The following is a 24,424-nucleotide window of genomic DNA, read 5'->3' as shown; positions in this document are numbered from 1 at the left end:
CTCTGTCAAGACCTCTGATGTTCAGTAAGGAATAAGTGATGGATCAATGGCTTTACTGTATTTTTCATACCTATAGTCTTTCTATAATGTCCTGATGTTAAGAAAAACCTAGAAAAAATTAGTGAAAATAAAAGCCGAGGTGATGGTTTTCTACATTAAGTGTACTCTTTATAGAGTCTGTCTCCACTACAAATGAACTAATGTAGAATAAAGTATGAACTTAAGCTAAGTCCATTATTACATAAATATAGGTTTATTACAGTAAAAATTATTGACATAACAGAATCCATAGAAATAAAAATTTATTATATAATACATTTATGTAGCCTTTTTCCTGAAGGAATTCTCCCATGCAAATTGTAAAGAAAAACAAAAAACATTCTTATATTTTCTATATTCAGAGTTCTTATTTAGTAATTCTCTGATGTCCTGTAAAGGATGATTTGGAAGCCAAGGATTGCCTACATTCATTACAATATTGGGGTTTTTATTTCTCTAGTATGCATTTTCTCATGTCGAATAAGACATGAACCACGAATAAAGGTCTTCCCACATTCCTTACATTCATAAGGTTTCTCACCAGTGTGAATTATCTGATGGTGAGTAAGTTGTGAAACCTGACTAAAGGCTTTGCCACATTCTTTACATTCATAAAGTTTCTCACCAGTATAAATTCGTTGATGTTGTGTGAGTTCCTTGCCACGACTAAAGGACTGCCCACATTCCTCACATTCAAACAGTTTTTCTCTGGAATGAATTTTTTGATGTCCAATAAGATTTGAGTGATAACGGAAGGCTTTTCTACAATTGCTACATTCATAGGGTCTTTCTCCAGTGTGAATTCTCTGATGTTGAATAAGGATTGAGTGGTGATGGAAAGCTTTCCCACATTCGCTACATTCATAGGGTCTTTCTCCACTATGAACTCTTTGATGTCCCTTAAGAATTGAGCTGTTGCTAAAAGCCTTTCCACATTCCTTACACTCATAGTGTTTTTCTTTAGTATGTGTTTTCTCATGTCGAAGAAGTGATGAGTGGTAACTGAAAGTTTTTCTACATTCTTTGCATTCATAGGGCTTTTCTCCAGTATGAATTCTCTGATGTAAAGTAAGGTGTGAGCCACGACTGAAGGCCTTTCCACATTCCTTACATACATAGGGTTTTTCACCAGTATGAATTCTCTGATGTCTGATAAGGTTTGAGGGGTGCTGGAAAGCCTTCCTACACTCGTTACATTGATAGAGTTTTTCTCTATTATGAATTCTTTGATGTCCAGTTAGCTTTGAGCGACAGCTAAAAGCCTTTCCACAATCCTTACATTCATAGTGTTTTTCTTCCATGTGACTTCTCCCATGGTCAGTAAGCAATGAGAGGTAACTGAAGGCTCTTCCACAGTCTGTGCATTCATGGGGTTTTTGCCTACTATGATTTATTTGATGTGGAGTATATGATGTCTGTTGATTAAGACTCTGCGTATTTTCACGGATGACTGTTAGAGGGTTGAAATATTCTTTCTGATTTCCCTGTTCAGTCTGCAAATGGTGATTATACTTCCAATCTTCTTGGAAAATAGAATGGTCAAAGCTATGACTTGCAAATCTTTCCATTATTTTCCACTGAGATAACTTTTTTTTATGAGTGTCATCCTTTGATGAGAACTCCTTACACTGGGGCTTCATATCTGAAAAATAAGGGGAATGCAAACACATTTTTTCCAGTTCCTGGAAAATGAAATTTCTAAAATAGGAATATGAACACAATGCTTATGATAAGTGAATGGTTTGGAAAGCTCTCTAATACAACCATAAAAGGTGAGAGTGTACACAGAAAGTAAGGTAGTGAACTTGGTGCTTCTAAATTGTTGCTATAGATCAGAGTTAATGGAAAAATCCTTAAAAGTAAAGATGGTACTTTGAATAACAGTTATCACTTCAGATCAAATGAGTAAAAATACATGAGTGGACCTTGACTATAAGAAAAATCTCCAGTGACTCTGATGCTGTCTAAAGTTAGGTTGGCCTTTGCACTGAGGATAACTTTTGAGTGGTCATAGCTATTATATTACTGAACCATGCTCTCCACTAGTTCAATTAATTCCATTCCAAGGGTAGACAACATGCTTCTCTACCTAAGAGTGATTACCACCAGGTGTGGTGGTGCATGCCTGTAATCCCAGTGGCTTGGAAGACTGAGGCAGGAGGATCACAAGTTCAAAGTCAGCCTCAGTAAAAGCAAGGTGAGACCTTATCTCTAAATAAAATATAAAATAGGGTTGGGTATGTGGCTCAGTGCCACTGAGTTCAATCCCTAGTACCGAAAAAAAAAAAAAAAAGGGGGGGGGGTGATGATTACCATTGCCATTCTATCACATATTGTCTATCTGTGGATGGCTGGCCCTTTCTGATCCATTCCAGTCTCAGTAATATAATTTGTAATACAATACAAAAGGTGCCTTAAAAAGTTCCTACTTTTAAACAGTATAACATGCACTCTTATTCTAGTGCCCAGATGGCTAATCATTACTTTTATTTTTTTCCCCCTTACCTATTTATTTTACCATACTCTGTACTAGCCTGAAAGTTTTCTATTGTTTTAATCGGCTTCTAATGTGTCTGTCATAAAACAAGTGTTCAATATTTTACTACTGAATAGTAAATGGTTCAGAAAAGGAATTAGGACAGGAATAGAGGAAAATATCATGGAGTTTTAAAAAAGGGGAACTAAGCCAGGTGAGGTGGTGCATGCTTGTAAACCCAGCAACTCGGAAGGCTGAGGCAAGAGGATCACAGGTTCAAAACCAGTCTCAGCAACTCAGTGAGGCCCTAAGCAACTCAGCAAGACCCTATATCTAATGAAATATAAAAAATGGCTGGGGATGTGGCTCAGTGGTTAGGCTTCCCTGGGTTCAATCTTTAGTACAAAAAAAAAAATAGGGAAACTAGTTAAGTATCAAAATCATCATTAGTTTTAAAGATGTTCATTATTATGGCAAAATTATATAACTAAAGTTCATGTAACTTTGAGTGTATAAATTTGTGGGTGTGGGGAGATTATGGTGCCCTGAAATGGGGCAAAGGGTGTCTCAGGTGGCTAGTGAGCCAGAAATACTCGTAACAAAATGAATGATGCATATTCTCTGAGAGCAACAAAAATATGGCAATCCAAAGTGGGGAATATCCTAGGGAAAGTTTAGAGGGTTGAAGGAGTCTCATATGAGCAGATGATATGGAAGGAACTTTAATGTCTGGAGTAGAAACGATAAAATATTGTTTGCTTGAAATAAGTAGATTCACCAAAGACTATAGTCATTGGCAGCCTGAAGCAAAAGAAACATCCAGGTGGCATGAGAGAATAAAATGTAAAGTGGTATAGTGGGTAGATCAAAAGAACTAAATCACAGAAACCTGATTTCCAGTCTCAACTCTGCTAATTGTGTGGTTTGTATCCTTGGAAGAATTACTTGATTTTCAAGTTCCCATTTCTTCATCTGTAAACTAATTATGATATCCCATTAACATAAAGTTCATTGCTAGAATTAAGAATAATTTAGAGACAGGGCTGGGGATATAGCTCAGTTGGTAGAGTGCTTGGCTTGCCTCCCATGCACAAGGCCCTGGGTTCAATCCCCAGCACCACAAAAAAAAAAAAAAAAAACAAGGATAATTTAGGATGAGCAAGGTGGCCCACACATGTAATCCTAGCTACTTGGAAGGCTGAAGCAGAAGGGACACAAGTTCAAGGCCAGCACCAGCCACTCAGAGAGACCCTATATCAAAACAAAAAATAAAAATAGGGGCTGGGTATGTAGCTTAGTGGTACAGCATCCCTAGATTTGATCCCAGTATCACAAAATGAAAGAATAATTTAGGACAAGATTTGCAAAATATTGGCAACTGTTGAAACTGGGTGATAAATGCACTTAAACTGCATTATTCTCTCTGCTTCTGTAAATAGTTTGAAATTTTTATTAGTTTGAAATTTTTATACTAAAGGTATGAAAATATTTTGAGTTAAGTTGAAAAGATGTGTTTAATAAGTCATAATTGTTATAAAGAAAACTAACCTTAAAGCTTAATTCAGTGGTAACTATTATAAAGACAAAAATAACTACAAAAATGATGAAAGTGGTGAATGGACTCCTGGTAAGATAAGGGGCAAATGCTCCCTCTTTTATTATAGCTGTAGAGAAAAGAACTTGGGAAATTTTCATCATAACACTGACTTGCAAATGATTTTTACAGGTATTTATTTCTAACCAGGGGGTCTTATGAAGACAACCAACTTCAAATCCTGACCATATCCTGAGAAAGTAAATTTTTTTTTCTTTTCTTTTTTTTTTTTTGCGGTACTGGGGATCGAACTCAGGGCCTTGTGCTTGCAAGGCAAGCACTCTACCAGCTGAGCTATCTCCCCAGCCCTGAAAGTAAATCTTAATCTCTATAAAGTATATAATTGTGATTAATTATTGTATTTAGCAGTATTTAAGTTGAAATCTCTCCTTCCTCATAATAAATGCTTGTGGATTTTTTTTCCAGTACTGGGGATTGAACCCAGGAACTCTACCACTAAGTTACATCCCAGTCCTTTTATATTTATTTTGAGACAGGCTGGCCTCAACCTTAGAATCCTCCTGCTTCAGGTGGGATCATCCGCATGGCCACCACGCCCAACTGGATTTTCCTTATGGAAGGAAATGGAAGAAGTATTTGCTTCTTTTCTTACATGCATAAAGGTTATAGAATGGCTGTTCAATGTCCTCTTTAAACAAATATACCTTGTTTGACATCACAATACATTATGCTTTTAAAAATCTGAGATCTCAGAAATGCCTTGTTTTCCTGACCCTGCATTCTCCCAAGCCTCAGCCTTCACATCTCTTTTCCCCACTCCACATTTTCCGCAGCACACACATTGCACCTTTATTTCCAAACCCAGTCCCATCACTCCCAAGCTCCATTTACCAACTGCATGCAGAAAAATTCCACAGCTAAACCTTTGAGCCTGAATTTTGATCTTTCAGTCTATATTTAGGGATTCTGCTTTTTGGAATTTGTGGATCCCCTATTTGATAGTAAATTACTTAGTAACTTGTATTTTTTAAATTGTTCAGTTAAGTATTATGTACTTAACTAAAGAAGCAGACCAGTAAACACTGATAAAAAGGAGGGTTGTGTAAGGGATATGGTTAAGGAGTAGATCAATGGGACACCCTCCAACTTCTCTATCAAACTATGTGGGCTGCTTTCTCTGAATTTGACAAACTTTTGGTACTTTAATTTCAAAACTAACTAGGTTTGCAAAAATGAATCAATGATTTACATATATATCAAAATATCTTCAACAAGGGTGCCAAGACTACACAATGAGGGAATGCTATCTAACATGCAAAAGAATGAACTGGCATCTTTTTTTAAAAATTTTTTTAGTTGTAGATGGACACAGTATCTTTTTTTTTTAATTTTTTTTTAAATTGTCAATGGACCTTTATTTATTTATTTTTATGTGGTGCTGAGGATTAAACCCAGTAAGTACCTCACACATGTGAGGCAAGCACTCTACCACTGAGCTACAGCCCCAGCCCATGAAATTGCATCTTTACCTAATCAAGGTACAAAAATTAACTCAAAACAGATTAAGGTTCTAAGCATAAGACCCGGAACTATAAAACTCCTAGAAGAAAACAGAGCAAAATTTTCATCACATGTGGATTTGGCATTAATTTCTTGGACATAACAACAGAAGCTCAGGCAACAAAAAGCAAAATAAGGGACACATCAAGCTTAAAATCACAATGGCTTCAACTCTGTGCTACTGAAGATAGTGCCAGACCAGGGAAAGAAACCTCCCACATTTTTTTTCTTCATATGGATTTTGACAAAGGAGATTAATAATTTGGTAAAGTGGAACAAGTTCTGAAATAAAAGTTGAGAGGCAGGAATACTTCTAGTTTGGGATTAAAATATTCATACGTTATGAACCAATGATATCAGAGTTAAGTATCAATCCTAGAGAAAGAATCTAAAAGGCAGGCAGGTATTCATGTACAAAAATGTATATTGCAGCTAGGCACAGTGGCACGTGCCTGTAATCCCAGTGGTTTAGGAGGCTGAGGCAGGAGGATTGTGAGTTCATAGCCAGCCTCAGCAAAAGCGAGGAGCTAAGCAACTTAATGAGACCTTGTCTCTAAATAAAATACAAAATAGCATTGGGGGTATGGTTCAATGGTTGAGTGCCCCTGAGTTCAGTCCCTGGTATCACCCTGAAAAAAGTTTACTGCAGCACTATGTGTAATAAAAACCTAGAAATAGCTACACACGTACACACAAAAAAATTTCTATACAATAAAGGAATGAACAGAGTGAAATAGTAACCTACATGTGGGAAAAATAATTGGCAACCATATATCTAATAAAGGATTAATATTCAGAATGTATAAAGAACTCCCATGATAAAACAAATTTAAAAACTCAATTAAGAAAATAACAGCCAGGCTCCATACGGTGGCAGGCCTGGTCCACAGGCAGCTGCTCAGAGCAGGCCCGCTCAGTGAGAGGCTTTCCATGTACAGCCAGGCCCCAGCCCCGGACCTAGGAGTAGCTTTCTTCAGGAGCACTGCATTATCAAGTTCCTCCAAGACTTCAGGCTACTGAAGGCTAGGAGGTGATATACTGGAAATCTACAGGGACACTATAAGCCAACAGAGGAAATCTGCAATATCTCAGAGTCCCACTGATATCTGACCAATATGAAAAAACAAGGGAAGAAAATGTACCAAACAAACCTAGATGCTATATCAATAAAACTCGATGACAGCATGGCAGAAGAAATGTCAGAAAGAGAGTTCAGAATGTACATAATTAAAACAATCAGGGAAGCAAATGAGGAGATAAAAGAGCAAATGCAGGCATTAAAGGAAAAGATGAAAGAGCAAATGCAATGGTGTGAAAGATCACACCAATCAACAGTTAAAAGAGCAAATACGGGAAGCAAAAGATCATTTCAATAAAGAGAGATACTGAAAAACAAACAAACAAACAAACAAACAAACAAACAGAAATCCTTGAAATGACGGAAACAATAAACCAAGTTAAAAACTCCATAGAAAGCATAACCATTTTCTCATACTAGACAAAGGTGCCAAAAAATATGCAATGGAGAAAAGATAGCCTCTTCAACAAATGGTGCTGGGAAAACTGGAAATCCATATGCAACAGAATGAAACTAAACCCCTATCTCTCACCCTGCACAAAAATCAACTCACAATGGATCAAGGACTTTGGAATCAGACCAGAGACCCTGCAGATTATAGAAGGAAAAGTAGGTCCAAATCTTCAACTTGTTGGCTTAGGATCAGACTTCCTTAACAGGACTCCCATAGCATAAGAAATAAAAGCAAGAATCAATAACTGGGACAGATTCAAACTAAAAAGCTTTCTCTCAGCAAAGGAAACTATCAGCAATGCAAAGAAAGAGCCTACAGAGTGGGAGAAAATCTTTGCCAATCATACTTCAGATAGAGCACTAATTTCCAGAATATATAAAGAACTCAAAAAACTCTACACCAAGAATACAAATAATCCAATCAACAAATGGGCTAAGGAAATGAACAGACACTTCACAGAAGATCTACAAGCAATCAACAGATATATGAAAAAATGTTCAACATCTCTAGTAATAAGAGAAATGCAAATCAAAACCACCCTAAGATTCCATCTCACCCCAATTAGAATGGCGATTATCAAGAATACAAGCAACAATAGGTGTTGGAGAGGATGTGGGGAAAAAGGTACACTCATACATCGCTGGTGGGGCTGCAAATTAGTGCAGTCACTCTGGAAAGCAGTGTGGAGATTCCTTAGAAAACTTGGAATGGAACCACCATTTGACCCAGCTATCCCACTCCTTGGCCTATACCCAAAGGACTTAAAATCAGCATACTACAGAGATGCAGCCACATCAATGTTCACAGCAGCTCAATTCACTATAGCCAGATTGTGGAACCAACCTAGATGCCCTTCAATTGATGAATGGATAAAGCAACTGTGGTATATATACACAATGGAATATTACTCAGCCATAAAGAATAATAAAATTATGGCATTTACAGGCAAATGGATGAAATTGGAGAATATCATGCTAAGTGAGATAAGCCAATCTCAAAAAACCAAAGGATGAATGATCCCACTGATAAGCAAATGATGACACATAATGGGTGTGGGAGGAGGCAAGAATGGAGTAAGGAGGGACTGTGTAGAGGGAAAAGAGGGGTGGGAGGGGTGGGGGGAAGGAAAAAATAACAGAATGAATCAAACACCATTACCCTATGTAAATTTATGGTTACACAAATGGTATGCCTTTATTCCATGTACGAACAGAGAAACAACATGTAACCCATTTGTTTACAATAAAAATAAATTAAAAAATAGAAAATAAGGAAAGCATTTGAATAGACATTTCTCCAAAATGTCTATACACAGATATACAAAAATATATGGAAAGATCTCAACATCTCTAATCATCAGGGAAATATAAGTCAAAACCACAATAAAATAATACCTTAGATCATTAAGATGACTACTATCAAAAAACAGAAAATAACAGATGTTGGCATTTGTATGTAGAGTAATTAGAACCCTTGTGCACTATTGGTACAAATATAAAACAGTACAGAATTTCCTAAAAAATTAAAATTACCATATGATCCAGTAATCTCATTTCTGCATATATATCCAAAAGAACTGAAAATGGGATCAATTATTGCAGCATTATTCACAATAACTAAGTGGTACAATCAACCTAATATCCATCAATGGATGAATGGATGAATAAAATGTGGGATATGTGCACGTTCATCCCTTAGTATTCCCCAAAGAACTGGCTGCAGGAACTCCTCCAACCCCCAGATACCAAAATCTGGGGATGCTCAAGTCCCTTATATAAAATGACATAGTATTTGCATATAGCCTATACACATCTTCCTGTATACTTAAACCATGTCTATATTATCTATACTACCAAGTACAATGCAAATGCTATGTAAACAGTTGTTCCATTGTTTAGAAAATAATTACAAGAAAAACTATGTCTGTACATGTTCATGCAGTACTGATGCAATTTTTAAAAGTAAGAATCAATAAATGGGAGAGATTAAAACTAAAAAGGTTTTTCTCAGCACAGGAAACAATCAACAATGTGAAAAGAGAGCCTACAGAGTTGGAGAAAATCTTTTCCACACACACTTCAGACAAAGCACTCATCTCCAAAGTTTATAAAGAACTTAAAAAACCTTACACCCAAAATACAAAGAACCCAATCAATAATTGGGCTAAGGAAATGGGCAGACACTTCACAAAAGAAGTTATACAGGTGATCAACATATATATGAAAAAGTGCTCATCATCCCTAGTAATTAGAGAAATTAAAACCACCCTAAGATTTCATCTAACTCCAATTAGAATGGCTGTTATCAAGAACACAAGCAATAATAAGTGTTGGCGTAGATGTGGGGAAAAAGGCACACTCATACATTGCTGTTGGAGTTGCAAATTGGTACAGCCACTCTGGAAAGCAGTGTGGAGATTCCTTAGAAAACTTGGAATGGAACCACCATTTGACCTAGCTATCCCACTCCTCAGTTTATACCTAAAGGACTTAAAATCAGCATACTACAGTGATGTAGCCACATCAATGTTCACAGCAGCTCAATTCACAATAGCTAGATTGTGGAACCAACCTAGATGCCCTTCAGTTGACAAATGGATAAAGAAACTGTGGTATATACGCACAATGGAATATTACTCAGCCATAAAGAATAATAAAATTATGGTATTTGCTGGTAAATGGATGAAGCTGGAAAATATCATGCTAAGGAAATAGGCCAAGCTCAAAAAACCAAAGGGCAAATGTTTTCTCTGTTAAGTGCATGACAATATATAAGGATGGGGGGTGGCGGGGTGGGGAAAGAGAAGAATGAAGGAACTTTGGATGGTGTAGAGGAAAAAGGGGTGGGAGGGGGTGGGGATGGAAAAACAGTAGAATGAAACAGACAGTATTACCCTATATATATGTATGATTACATGAATGGCATGAATATGCATTGTGTACAACCACAGAAATGAAAAGTTGTACCCCATTTGTGTACAATGAATCAAAATGTGTCTGTAAAAATAAAAAATATTTTAATAAAAAAATAAGCTGAAAAAAATTTTAAATCTGTAATTGGTTGAATTTGTGAGGCCAAACCTGCAGATATAAGCCTTTCTTTCTCTCTCTTTCACAACACACTGGAATATTGAGCCTTAAAAGAAGGAAATCTGGGGTTGGGGATGTAGCTCAGTGGCAGAGCACTTGCCTAGCACGTGTGAGGCTCTGGGTTTGATTCTCAGCACCACACGTAAAGAAATAAAACATAAAGGTTAAAAAAGAAAGCATTGCTTCTCTAGAATGACGGCTTAAAAAATAAGGTAATCTGTCATATATTACATGGATGAATACCAAAGGCATTAGACTGAGTAAGCCAATTGCAAAAAGACAAATACTGCATGATTCTATGTATATAAGGTAACTAAGAGTCAAACTCTTAGAAACAGAAGGTAGAAAGGTGGTTGCTAACAGATGGGGAGGGAGAAAAGGAAAGTTTTCAGTGGGTATAGAGTTCGATTTTGTAAAATAAGAGCGTTCTGGAGACCTTTTAAACAGCAATGTGCACGCAGTTAATATTAACACCCTTAAAACAGCTAAGGTGGGCTGGGCATGGTGGCACATACCTGTAATCCCAGCAACTCAGGAGGATGATGCAGGAAGGAGGATCGCAAGTTTAAAGCCAGCCTCAGCAACTTAGCAAGGCCCTAAGCAACTTAGTGAGACCCTGTCTCAAAATAAAAATAAAAAGGGCTGGGAATGTGGCTCAGTGGTAAAGAGACCTGAGTTTAATATTCCTGGTACCAAAAAAAAAAAAAAAAAGGCTAAGGAGGGAAATTGTGTGTGTTTTTTTCCATAATCAAAAATCAACATACTCAATGATTTGACAAACTTTTTTAAAGAATAAATGAATTTCATGTTAGAAATTAGTAAAGAAATGTGAACAGCTAGGCATGGTGGCACACATCTGTAATCCCGGCAACTCAGGAGCTTGATGCAGGAGGAGTTCAAGTCCAAGGCCAACCTCAGCAACCTAGGAAGGCCCTAAGGACTTAGCAAGACCCTGCCTCAAAATAAAAAATAAGATAGGGCTAGGGATGTGGTTCAGTGGTTGAGCACCCCTGGGTTCAATCCCTGTGGAGGAGGAGGAGGAGGAGGAGGAGGAGAAATGGGAACAGATGATCAGAAAGTTACTGAAATAAGAATAATGTTCAGGAGAAAAGAATACATACATTAAGACATGGAGAAACTACTCAAGTCTAAAAGCAAAGGAACAGGGAAAGAATTATATCTTAATTACTATCATAGGGGGTAAAAATAAGGATATCTCCTTCTTTGAAGAACATTCTGAACAGTTTCACCTACAAGTTACCATCTCACTGAGCAGGTGGTCTGTTCACGAAACAGCTTAATCCCCTCTGAATTTCCCTCACCCACCTGGATACAGGTCTTTTGGTGTTTCATTCTCAACAATCCAGGTCTCATTATCTTGTTCCAAAAAGGAGATCAAAGCTGGCTTAGGAAGAGACAGTCCTGTTGACAAAACAAAAAAGAAACAGGACTTAGTTATGCCAAAGATGTCCAAAATTGAGTATCAATTCCTTAGAGAAAAAAGTAAAACAAAACAAAACAAAACAAATCTCAGAGAAATGGGACAAGATTTTCTAAAAGATGGGTACAATGAAACTTCAGCAATGCAAAAGAGCTGCTCATTTCTAACTCTACAAAATTCAAGCTTCTCTGCTCATAACCAGAAATGGAAAATCAGTCAGGAATTGAGAATATTTATAGCCAAGGACAGAAACATTCAGGGTAGCAGATTCTTAATTTCTCGGGGAAAATATCCTTACCCAATGAGATCAAGTTGCTATAATTCTCCAACATCACATTTCTGTACAAGTTCTTCTGTTTCAGATTCAGATATTCCCACTCCTCTTGAGAGAAGTCTATGGCCACATCCCTGAACATCAGCACTCCCTGAAAGGACAAAGCCATGTACTACTTAGGAAAAGCATTGTATATTTCTATTTCACTAAACCCCAAATCTAATGAGGGGTGACATCACAGTTCTTTGAAGAAAGTACTCCCACTATAAGACTGAGCACACAGGAGATGCTGATTGGTTTATTAATGGACATGTGAACACTGGTGTAACAGAAGAGCAGGGAGGCCCTGAACCACATCTCTCCTGTGGGACTCACACTAGAAAGAAGCAGCTTGGTCCAGGCTCCTGGATGGGACTCAGGAAGAACATTTCAGGGTAAGGCAACCTAATATTTATGGCCTTGGAGAAAAATGACTATAATCTTGAAGGACAGAGAAAATAACAATAACCTCCGTCATGACTTATAATTACAACCACTATTCAGTTCCTTCTATCTTCACTATTCAGATTCTTCTATCTTCAGCGGTACTCTCCCTTTTCCCTTTTCTTGGAGACAGGCTGAATTCAGAGAAGACAAAGCTAGGGAAGGAAAAAAGTGTAATGAGAAATCAGATGTCCCAATTGATCTCAGACTCAGGTTAAATATGATTATTATCAATTTGAGAGTATTGCCTTAAAATAATTCATTAAGCTATGTCTGTACTGTGCAGTTTTCTGAATCTACGTTATTCTTTGCAATAATAGAGTTAAAAAGAACTATCTTCTTTTCTTCTCCTCCTAGTCCTACCCTCCTTCCTCATGCTTGCTTGCAACATAAACACAAGGCAGGTGTGAGGGATTGTAGAACATAATGTAACTCATTACCCTCAGACCCTGATTTATACCTTGTTAGAGAAAATGCCATGTTTACTTGCTGTTTTTCCCACATTTCACTAAGAATTTAAAAATGAGAGAAAGGGAGAGGGAAAAGCAATCAATTCTGTAAATCAAATTATGTCCTGCAGAGGTACTAACATGCTTAAAAGGAGGCAAGAGGATGCTGGTAAAGAGCCGGGGATTTACCATTACCAGATAAAAGAGTGGAAGAGTGACTTGGAAATGAGTAATGAGATTAGAACAGAGGTGATGATCAGAGTATGGTCCTGAAGAGTAATCTCCTGAAGAGTTTGAATGTTATCTCACAAGTGAAAAAACTAATCATGGGATATTAAGGATATTAGAGAAAGGATAGGGATGTAGCTCAGTGGTAGAGTGCTTGCCTAGCATGTGTGGGGCCCTGCCTTCAATCCCCAGAACTACAAAAAATAAGAGAAGAAATGAAGAACATTCTTTGGGAGGCCAGAGAATGTACTGCTTATGAAGCTGATGGAGGTTTAGAAAAACTATGTGTGATAAGGGAATGTGATCTAGGGTTTGGGTAGACAGAATTTTGGGGGTGGGGAGATGGGGGTGGTATTAGGCATTGAACCCAGGGACACTTTACCACTGAACTACATACCCTGTCTTTAACATTTTTAAAATTTTGGGGCAGTGTTTAAGTTGCCCAGGCTGGTTTTGAACTTGTAACCTGCCTCAGCCTCCCAAGTTACTGGGATTAGAGGAATATACCACCCTGCTTGGCAGAGAAAAGAACTTTGATGAGAAGAAGTATTAGGGCAGTGTTTTAATTTCTATGCAACCATCCTGAGGTAATTGCTGATTATATTTCCTCAGGATGGTTGTATAGAAATATAAAAAGCACACAACTGTATTTAAAAGAATGCCGCATAGGGAAAATTTACAAAATTCAACCTGAAATAATACAACCTTCAACTATTTAATTAGATAAATTATGATACAATTAAGTGACAGTTCAATACATGATTAATAGTAAAGATGATGCCTATTCATAAAGAGGAAAAGATCTGTACTCTGCATTATTATTATTATTATTATTTTTTTTTTTTTTGCGGTGCTGGGGATTGAACCCAGGGCCTTGTGCTTGCGAGGCAGGCACTCTACCAACTGAGCTATCTCCCCAGTCCCTGGACTCTGCATTATTGAGAGGAGCAAACAAGTAACAATAGTAGATGTTATCTTACTTAATTAACTATGTATTAATGTAATAAATGGAAATACATCTTTCAAACCAATGATTACTATATAGAACTATAGATAATTTAAATCCAATTCTTCATAATCTTAAGCTTTGTTTCATTAAGTCTGCAATACTTTCCTCAGAAAAACCAACCTTAAAACTATTTTCATTTTGTGAAAAATAAATGGGCAGTGATAAGGTAGGGGCATCCTAAATGTTAAGAAAATTACTGGGCTGGGGTTGTGGCTCAGAGGTAGAGCACTCACCTAGCATGTGTGAGGCACTGGGTTCGACTCTCAATACTGCATATGAATAAATAAAAATAAAAAGGTCTATCAACAATGAAAAAATTATTTTTTAAAAAAGAAGAAAATTATGAATGAATATATTGAAAACACATGACTGTGACATGAATGGGAATCATCAAGAAAATTAATGTAGCTGAAGCAAATAACTAATGTTTTAATTGAAATACTTATTTTATTTTTTAAAAAATCTCCCTGAAACACTGAGATAACTTTACTATAACGATATTTCTGGTGAATTCAGGCCAGTAGAACTTCTAGTATAACAAAAGCAAAAAACATGGTAGTGCTTAATAAAATGCAGGTTTCTCTCTCCCTTCCCTTCTTCTTCTTTTTTTTTTTTTTTAACAAGGAGGAGGGCATTTTCTCTTTTCTTTTCTTTCTTCTTTTATTTTTTTAGTTGGTGACAGACCTTTATTTTATTTATTTTTATGTAGTGCTGTGGATTGAACCCAGTGCCTCACACGTGCTAGGCAAGCATTCTACCACTGGGCCATAACCCCAGCCCCTCTCCCCTTCTTCTCTTAACTACCAATGTAAGTAATTTTTCAACCAACCCTTCACAAAATTTTATAAATGTTTCTTTTAGTAAAATGGTTTTAATTGTGATTTAACTATTGCTTGAATACTTTTTGTTACAGCTTAACACTAGACCGCAAGCATTTTCACTGTTCAGTAAACTAAATGAAAATCATACGTATTTGTTGTAAAAACAATTCTATTACATGCATGATTTGCTTAAATATTTCCCACTGTTGTTTTGGGGTATCATCTTAAAGTCATCTGTGTTTTTAGACTTCTGCTTTAACTTTTTAAATATTACTGAACTGGGAATGTAGCACAGTGGTAGTGGGCTTGCCTAACGTAAGTATTATTTTGGTGTGAGTCATTGTGATTCTCATGAAACTACGGGGGCGGGGCGCGGGGGAAGAACTATAACATTTGTGTTTACCATTTGAAGGACTGTTGCCGCTTGCAAACTTCCCTAAACTTAAAGATGAATGCTCTGGATAACTTGAATACAAAGATCATATCTTGCAAGCACAATAAAAACCTACTTCATGTTTTCATTACTTCTGTTCTAGAGGAATAATTAGGGCTGGGGTTGCAGCTCAGTAGTACAGAGCTTGCTTTAGGCAGAAGGCCCTGGGTTCAATCCCTAACACAAAGAAAAACATGTAGTTGTGACTGAGACAGACTAGGTGGCTCAACCTAAGGTGTCCGTTACAATTCCCTGACAAACCCTGCCTAAACACGGTCACACTCCCACCCTTAATCATCAAAAGGGGAGGGAGATAAGAAGACTGTGGCAGGAAGGGACTATTCACGGCCAGCATCTGTCCTGACATACGGGGGTCTCCCGGGGCACAGCGTTAAGGAGTCTTGATGGCAAAGACATTTCATCAAAGTACACACAGTGCCACAGTCACATGGTCCCAATCGCACCTGCACAGGAATGAACATTATAAACACAATGTGCTTCTAAGACCCAAACTGCACTAGTGATAGATACTCGGTCACAGAGTACAATCCCAGGGAGCACACAGAGTCACGGGCTTTCCATATCTACACTTGCAGAACCATGCAACGTTACAATCACCTACCCACCGCACGAACACCGCGGTCGTCCAAGTCCTAAGTGTCCCATACTCACGCACACAGCGTCGCCCGTTCCTTGTTCAGTCGTTCATTCACACCCACCGACACGCACGACCACGACCTCTACTCAGACCGCCCCACCACAAAGGCCTGACGCTGCGGACCCGTCCCGCTCCCGCCTGGGCTCCAGTCTCCTCACCTCACATCACTCCTGGGATGGCTCCCAACCGTTCTTGCAGAAACGATCCTATCAAAGTCCTGAGCGGCTCTCTGCGTGGAATTGAAGTTCTGCCACCGTGGGAAAAGAAGACCGAGATCTCGCGGAAAGTGGAGTCGAGCCGCTGGGACCTCTGGGAAATGTAGTCCAGAGCGAACAGGATGGCACCGAGGTTTCAGGGATTTGGGGCAGGCCGGGCACGTAAAGGCTGACCTTTTTCTGCACCAGGAACCAAAAAAAAAAAAAAAAAAAAAAAAAAAAAAAGGACTTGGAATTTCATGCGAGAACCTCATACGGGAAATCTCAGGGCCTTCTTGGGGCCCAGAATCTGGAGGAAGGGAGGTTGGATCGTACCGAGGCTGGGCCACCGGGTTCAGTCCTTTTCAGTGAAGCTGAGTTTGATTTGGGCAGAAGGGGGTCGCCAGTTTCACCGGGACCTGAGATCCGCGCTTGGCTAAGACCTGGGCCGCGCCAGGAATACCGAAGCAGAGGAGTTGAGCAGCCTCAGATGGACGTGGAATGGCCAGGGGCAGTCTGTGGGAAGAGGAGAAAGGATAGGGCAGAGGAGCGCCTGCTGGTGTGAGGCCCTAAAATGGGGACGGTCATTTCTTCGAGGTTGCCGAATGATTGCTCTATATCTGTTAGTGATTATCTGAATGTTCTTCAACTGACCAGGTTGTACGTGAGACAATAACCTCCGAATCTTTCTCTGTAAAATGATGGTACTGAGTGCATATTCCGGGATTATCGATTTTAACTTCATTTGTAGTGAAAACAACTCAACAATTTTAACATTTAATACATATTTTAAGCCATGGTTTTTTATTTAAAAAATATTCGTGAAGTGATAAAATACCCAATCCATACATTTTTAAGGATTACTTAAAAGGATTTTTTTTTGGCATCAGGGATTGAACCCGAAGTTGCTTTACCACTGAATCACGTCCTCCAGCACATTTCTTATTATTTATTTGAGACAGGGTCTACCTAAGTTGCTTAGGGCCTCTCTAAATTGTTGAGGCTGGCTTTGAATTTGGTGATCCTCCCGCCTCAGCATTCCAAGGTGTTGGGATTATAAGCCTGTGCCACCACAACCAGCACAAAGGAATTTTTTATAACCCCATGCTTGTCTTTGTCCAAATGCACCCCTCCCCATTCCTATCTATTCATTGGTTGCGGGTTTCACTGGTGATTTGGAGAACCACTGAACTAATAACCTCACAGTTGAGTTCAAGTGTCATCTGATTTAGGAAACCCAGGATTGGTAAATTAATTTCCATGGGTTCCAGGTCTCAGTTCCCCTGGTTTTAAAAATCTGGATCAGAGAGATTAATTTTTAAAAAGGGACTAAACAATCTTGGGAGTAGTAGTTTGCTGACTGATATATTAGACAAATGGTTTCAATGATGAATTTCAGCAAACATTTAAGAAATTATTCCAACCTGAGTAGTGGCACGTGCCTGTAATCCAAGTAACTGGAGGCTGAGACAAGAGGATAACAAGTTCAAAGCCAGCCTCAGCAATTTAGTAACAACGTGTCTAAAAAAAAAAAAAGGCGGGAGGCAGAGAATGTAGTTCAGTGGTTACTCACTCCTGTGATCAATTCCCAGTATCCCAGTAGCCCCCTTCCCTCTTCCCAAAAGAAAGAATTCCAGTTATTGCAAACTCAGATTACAATAGTAGGGAACATTTCCTAACTCATTTAATGAGGCCAGCTTTATTCTGATACTAAAATTAATGAATTATAAAACAAAACTTAACATATGAAGCTTTGGGCTCTATTCCCAGCACTGAACAAAAATAAATAAATAGAAAACAACTTACCAAAAAAAAGTATACAGACTGGTTGTGTGTGTTAGATTGGGAAGATGTTTAACAATAAAATAGAAAAACCACAGAAAAAAAGACAAATATACAAACTGAGAAACAACAGAAAATCATTAAAGAGAACATTTTTAAGTCCTAAGAGACTGTGTTGCACAGTTTTGTACAAATAAATATAAAAATTTAGTTGAATGGATAATTTTGTGGGAAAATGTAATTTGCAAAGTTGATTCCAGTCAAGATAGAAAGTCTAAATATATCATTGTACAAAGAAGAAATAGAGAAAACTGTCAGATTTGCCCCCCACTAAAGATTTCACAGAGATTCTATAAATGGATTTTTTTTTGTTGTTGTTGTTTGGTATTTTTTTTTTTTTTTTTTTTGTTTTAATGAGGGATTGACTCCAAGGGCATTTAACCAACTCGTCCACATGCCCAGCCTTATTTATTTATTTATTTATTTTTATTGTAAACAAATGGGATACATGTTGTTTCTCTGTTTGTACATGGAGTAAAGGCATACCATTTGTGTAACCATAAATTTACATAGGGTAATGTTGTTTGATTCATTCTGTTATTTTTCCCTTCCCCCCACCGACCACCCCTCCCACCCCTCTTTTCCCTCTATACAGTCCCTCCTTCCTCCATTCTTGCCCCCCTCCCTAACCCTAACTCTAACTCTAACCCTAACACTAACCCCTCCCACCCCCCATTATGTGTCCTCATCCACTTATCAGCGAGATCATTAGTCCTTTGGTTTTTTGAGATTGGCTTATTTCACTTAGCATGATATTCTCCAGTTTCATCCATTTGCCTGCAAATGCCATAATTTTATTATTCTTTATGGCTGAGTAATATTCCATTGTGTATATATATATATATATATATATACACCACAGTTTCTTTATCCATTCATCAATTGAAGGGCATCTAGGTTGGTTCCACAATCTGGCTGTTGTGAATTGAGCAGCTATGAACATTGATGTGGCTGTATCTCTGTAGTATGCTGATTTTAAGTCCTTTGGGTACAGGCCAAGGAGTGGGATAGCTGGGTCAAATGGTGGTTCCATTCCAAGTTTTCTAAGGAATCTCCACACTGCTTTCCAGAGTGGCTGCACTAATTTGCAGCCCCACCAGCAATGTATGAGTGTACCTTTTTCCCCACATCCTCTCCAACACCTATTGTTGCTTGTATTCTTGATAATCACCATTCTAATTGGGGTGAGATGGAATCTTAGGGTGGTTTTGATTTGCATTTCTCTTATTACTAGAGATGTTGAACATTTTTTGATATGTTTGTTAATTGCTTGTAGATCTTCTGTGAAGTGTCTGTTCATTTCCTTAGCCCATTTGTTGATTGGATTATTTGTATTCTTGGTGTAGAGTTTTTTGAGTTCTTTATAGATTCTGGAGATTAATGCTCTATCTGAAGTATGATTGGCAAAGATTTTCTCCCACTCTGTAGGCTCTTTCTTTGCATTGCTGATAGTTTCCTTTGCTGAGAGAAAGCTTTTTAGTTTGAATCTATCCCAGTTATTGATTCTTGCTTTTATTTCTTGTGCTATGGGAGGTCCTGTTGAGGAAGTCTGGTTCTAAGCTGACATGTTGAAGATCTGGACCTACTTTTCCTTCTATAATTTGCAGGGTCTCTGGTCTGATTCTGAGGTCCTTAATCCATTTTGAGTTTAGTTTCCTCCAGCCTTATTTATTTATTTTTATTTTGAGGCAGGGTCTCACTAGGTTGCTAACAACCTCGCCAAGTTGCTGAGGCTGACTTTGAACTCTGGATCCTCCTGCCTCAGACTCCTGAGCCACTGAGATTACAGGTGTGTGCCACCTGTAAACAGGGACATTTTACAGTGAGTCCACCAGGAAAACAGAAGTTATATTTGTATCTAATAACAGCACATGAATGCATGTGCACACACATATGGGGACAGTGCTAGGAACTGGATGCAGGGCTTGGACATGCTAAACATGTGCTCTACCACTGAGCTAATCCCCATCTACCAGAGCACCAATATGCATGAAGCAAAAAATGACAAAGATATAAACAATTCTACAGTAAGAGTTGGAGACTTCAGTGCCCCACGTTGAATACCCAGTAGAGCTAAGCAGGAAATCAGCGAGGAAATAGACTTGGGCAGTACAATTAGCTAGCTAACAGACAGTTATGGAACACTGCACACAGCACAGAAAATACATTTATCAAGTGCACATGGAAAATTCTATACTAAAACATAAACCTCAATGAATTTAAAAGGATAAAAATAAGAAAAGGATGTCTAAGCATAATGAAATAAAATTAGAAATCAATAACTGAAGGGAAATGGAAAATTCACAAAATGTGGAAATTGAACTGCAAAATCCTTTTTTTATTTTTTATTTTTGAACTGCATATTCTTTTTTTTTCTTTCCTTAAATAAGTTTTTATTTTAGAACTTTGTAGATTTACAGAAAATTTTTGAATTGTACCAGAGATCTCCTATTGCACATACCCATTTTTTACTATTAAGATTTTACAACAGTATGGTACATTTTTATAATTAATGAACAAATACTAATGCATTATTATTTACTGAAGTTCATTCATTATTTAAATTTCCTTAGTTCTTACTGAATACACTATTTCTGATTTTGGGCCCTATCCATTTTACCATATTATGTTATAATAATCACATCTTCTAAGGTTACTCTTGGTTATAATAGTCTATCTGACTTCCTTGTTTTTGATGACCTTGACAGCTTTGAGGAGTACCACTCAAGTTTTTTGTAGAAAGCCCTTCAGTTGGGATTTTTCTCCTGGTTTTCCATAATTAGTCTGGGGTTATGGTTTTGGGGGAGGAAGACCACAGAGGGGAAGTACCATTCTCATTACATCATGCTATCAATATGATTTATAAACATCAATGCTAAATTTGATCACATGATTGAAGTGGTGTTAGGTTTCTCCTATGTCAAGTTATTCTTTTCCCAATTTTCCATACTGTACTATTGAGAAAGAAGTTACACAGAATAACCTACACTTAGGGAGTTAGGAGCACACCTCCTTGAGAAATGAATAGGTACATAAAACATTTGGAATTGTTCTGAACAAGAGATTTATATAATTTTCTCTGTTTAGTTGACCACTTATTTTTGTCAGTATGAACTCATGAATAATACTTTATACTTGGGTTATAATTTAATAGTACTTTATTTTATAATTTTAATTTTTACAGACTGCATTTTGATTCACTATACACAAACGGGGTACTACTTTTCATTTCTATGGTTGTACACGGTATAGATTTATATAATTCATGTAATCATACATGTACACACGGTAATAATGTCTGTCTTAGTCTACTATCTTTCTTCCACTACTTTATTTTCTTGTACAACTTTTCCCAGTATACTTCTTTGGGAGTTCTTTCAGTGTTCTTAACAGTTTTCTTTGGTATTCCCAATGTTTTGGCATTACAAGATGTTCCAGGTTTGTCTTTTATTTTGTGTCTTCTGCCCTAGTCCTAGAAGCAGCCATTTCTCCAAGAAGGCCTGGTTCCTTTTATAGGAAAACAGCATTAGGAACCAAGATCTAGGTATGAGTTATGCTTATTGCTACTAAGTCACTGCTTCTAGGTCTTCTCAAATTGAAAGAGCAAGAAAATTTACATCCTATTGATGCTTGTTCTCAAAATCAAAACCATACATTCACTGGTACAAGTAGGAAATATATATAGTTTGTTTCATATTCATTTGGCATTGTAGAGGCAAAATATAGGAAACATCTACAGTGTCTACATAGAATCAATTTTTTTCTTTAGAGTTAATATTTATTTTTAGAAAAAAGAAAAGATTTACAAGATGCAAGGGTTTCACACAAGACATTATCATTGATGGTTGTTCTCCTTATACCATAACATGGGCCCTGTCTTATGAACTAGTGTTGGAAAGAACACAGACAGCACAGATGTGCTGGAGATCCAGCATGGACAAGCAGAATTCACCACAGTGGACTTGATGACCAATGACGTTGGGCCAGCCTGTTCTAAAAAGCAAGCCAAGACATGGTGGAAACCAGTGAAGCCTTTCTGTGGGGAGGCATGGGTGGTGCTCTGCCAGGCACCACTGCCTTCACATCACAGCAACTACAGGAAACATAATGGTGCTTGGGGTTTGTTTCTGTTCTTTGTTTTTGTTCTGTTTTTTTACAGGGCTATTTAGATTCCCAATTTCTTATGTATATCTCCTTCTTCATTCCTCAGTTCCAAATTCTTAAGGCAGTGTAGGTGCTTAGCATCTTGAATTTTTCAGGATCCAGATCTGCTCAATGGTAATGCACTAAGTCCTCTGCCTTCAGGGGCTATGGCTCCTGCTCAGAGGACACATACCTTCTGCTGGCACTGCTGTCTTCTTTTCAGGAGACATTTCACTCTTTGCTTGATTCAGAAGGGTCTTTGGATCTGGTCTTCTCTTTCTTCTGCTGCTGTTTCTCAAGCTTTGACAGCTGCTTTGGGTCCAAGGTAGCAGCACCAGGAGCAGAGAATTCCAGTTCTATGGTCACAGGCCCATCATTCTGAATGTGTGCCTGCATATAGGCACCAAATTTGCCATCTTTGATGAGCTCTGGTCTGTAGGTCTTTCAAAGCTGTAGGTCTCAGGAATCTGTTGTAGAAGCCCTCTGCCTGTTCTGTGGGCATCGCCAAGTAGAAGTCAGGCGTGTTCCCCTTGAGGATCCACTGGATGGTAAACTGGCTGACACACAGCACCTTGTATTGTTTATCCACCACACTCTGACCAGTGCTTACCACTTTCATTCTCAAACACATGCAGGTTCAAAATCTTTTGAACCATGTGCTCCATTTCCTTCTGTTTATCTTCCAGTGAAATACCCAGCAACACACAAATGCCACGTCCAATGCACTTATCTGCTCCTCTCCAACTGTGACGCTGGCCTGGGTGACACGCTACACCACAGCCTTCATGGCGGTGGCTGGGGCGAGTGGGGCCGCACCGCGCTCCGTCTGGCCTCCTGACTCAAAAGGCAACTCTGCGGCCAGCGCCCTCTGTGGGTGACCGCGTCTATACCGAGGCGCGAAGTTTTCAAAAAATGCCCGCGAGGAAGGAATGCAGGTCCAGGTCCCAGCGCCCTGCAGCCCCGAAGCGCCTCCGTGGTGCGGACCTCCACAGCAGCTCTCCATTTCCCGCAGGGCTGAAGCCCCTGTCGCCCAGTTCCCATGCACCCTCTGGCCCTGGGCAGTAGGCACAGGGGACAGCACTACCCACTCACCAGAATGTGCTGGGCTACCTCCTGAACTGCATATTCTTAACCAATGGAATAAAGAAGAAATTACAAGTGGATTTAAAACGTACTTTGAAGTAAATGAAAATCCCTAAAGCAGTGCTTAGAGGAAAATTTATAGCTCTAAGATGCCTGTTTTAAGAAAGAGGAGGCTAAGGCAGGAGGATCTAAGTTCAAAGCCAGCCTCAACAACTTGGTGAGGCCCTAAGCAACCTAGTGAGACCCTGTCCCAGAATCAAAAGAGAGCTAGGAGGCTGGGGCTGTAACTCAGTGGCAGAGTTCTTGCCTAGCATGTGAGGCACTGGGCTCGCTCCTCAGCACTACATAAAAACAAATAAAGGTATAGTATCTATCTACAACAACAACAACAACAAAAAAAAAAAAAAAAAAAAAAAAAAGAAAAAAAAAAAAAGAAAAAAAAATGGGGATGTGGCTAAGTGGTTAAGCACTGGGTTCATTCCCTGGTACCAAAAGAAAAAAAAAAAAAAAATGATAGAAGAAATCTGAAATCAATAACTTAGCCGTCCACCTAAGATACTAGAAAAGAGAACAATCTAAACAAACCAGAAGAGGGAAAAAATGGAGATTTGAACAGAAATTGATGAAATAGAGAATAGGAAAATGAGAGAAAATAAATGAAACCAAAAGCTGTTTGATTGAAAAGATGAACAAAATTGACAAATCTATAGCAAGATTGGTCAAGGAGAGAAGACAGAAGACTCAAGTTAGTAGAATCTGAAATGAAATGGAGACATTTCTACAGATGTTACATGATTTTAAAGGATTATTATATATCAGATGCCAGTTAATTGGACAAATGAGATGAAATAAATTCCCACAAGACAGAAATTTCCAAAAGTGACTCAGACAGACATGCCCTAATAAGAAGTGATTAAATTATCATTTATAAAACTACCTGCAAAGGAAAGTTCTGACTCGGATAACTTCTTTGCTGATTCTACCCAATATTTATAGAAGTAATATCAATTCTTGACGAAATCTCTCAAAAGCAGAATAGAAGAGAAAGAACACTTCCCAACTCATTTTATGACCAGAATGACACTGACCCCATGGTCAAATGAAAACATCATAAG

The 24,424-nt window shown here is 38.2% G+C and overlaps 1 protein-coding gene and 1 pseudogene across 4 annotated transcripts; both read right to left on the bottom strand.

Moving 5' to 3' along the window:
* Positions 1-285: 285 nt before the first annotated feature.
* On the bottom strand, positions 286-16,676 carry LOC306647614 (uncharacterized protein). Of its 3 annotated transcripts, none has more exons than XM_079117112.1 (5): positions 16,206-16,676; positions 12,342-12,604; positions 11,991-12,117; positions 11,578-11,673; positions 286-1,681 (listed from the first exon to the last, which is right to left on the bottom strand). In XM_079117112.1, the coding sequence occupies exons 3-5, from the start codon at positions 12,106-12,108 to the stop codon at positions 471-473; spliced, it is 1,425 nt and encodes a 474-aa protein (XP_078973238.1). In that variant the 5' UTR covers positions 12,109-12,117; positions 12,342-12,604; positions 16,206-16,676; the 3' UTR covers positions 286-470. The 3 variants fall into 3 exon arrangements, with proteins under 3 accessions (XP_078973238.1, XP_078973237.1, XP_078973239.1); XM_079117111.1 differs by having other exon boundaries at positions 12,475-12,604; XM_079117113.1 differs by lacking the exon at positions 12,342-12,604.
* A 5,483-nt stretch (positions 16,677-22,159) lies between these two features.
* Positions 22,160-23,013, bottom strand: LOC306647948 (D-aminoacyl-tRNA deacylase 1-like; annotated as a pseudogene). Its single transcript has one exon. The product of its transcript is annotated as a D-aminoacyl-tRNA deacylase 1-like (transcript).
* Between the last annotated feature and the right edge of the window lie 1,411 nt (positions 23,014-24,424).

This window comes from Sciurus vulgaris (genome assembly GCF_902686455.1).
Source record: "Sciurus vulgaris genome assembly, chromosome: 17".
NCBI lineage: Eukaryota > Metazoa > Chordata > Mammalia > Rodentia > Sciuridae > Sciurus > Sciurus vulgaris.
The sequence above is the reverse complement of the archived record's forward strand: the minus strand, read 5'-3'. Positions and strand labels throughout refer to the sequence as shown.

Bases quoted from the DNA above. Each gene is read 5' to 3' on its own strand.
- LOC306647614 (XM_079117111.1), bottom strand. The intron at 11,674-11,990 runs GTAAGGATATTT...TTTTGTCAACAG, and splicing joins TAGCAACTTGATCTCATTGG to GACTGTCTCTTCCTAAGCCA. The intron at 1,682-11,577 runs GTGGGTGAGGGA...CTTATTTTTCAG, and splicing joins ACCAAAAGACCTGTATCCAG to ATATGAAGCCCCAGTGTAAG.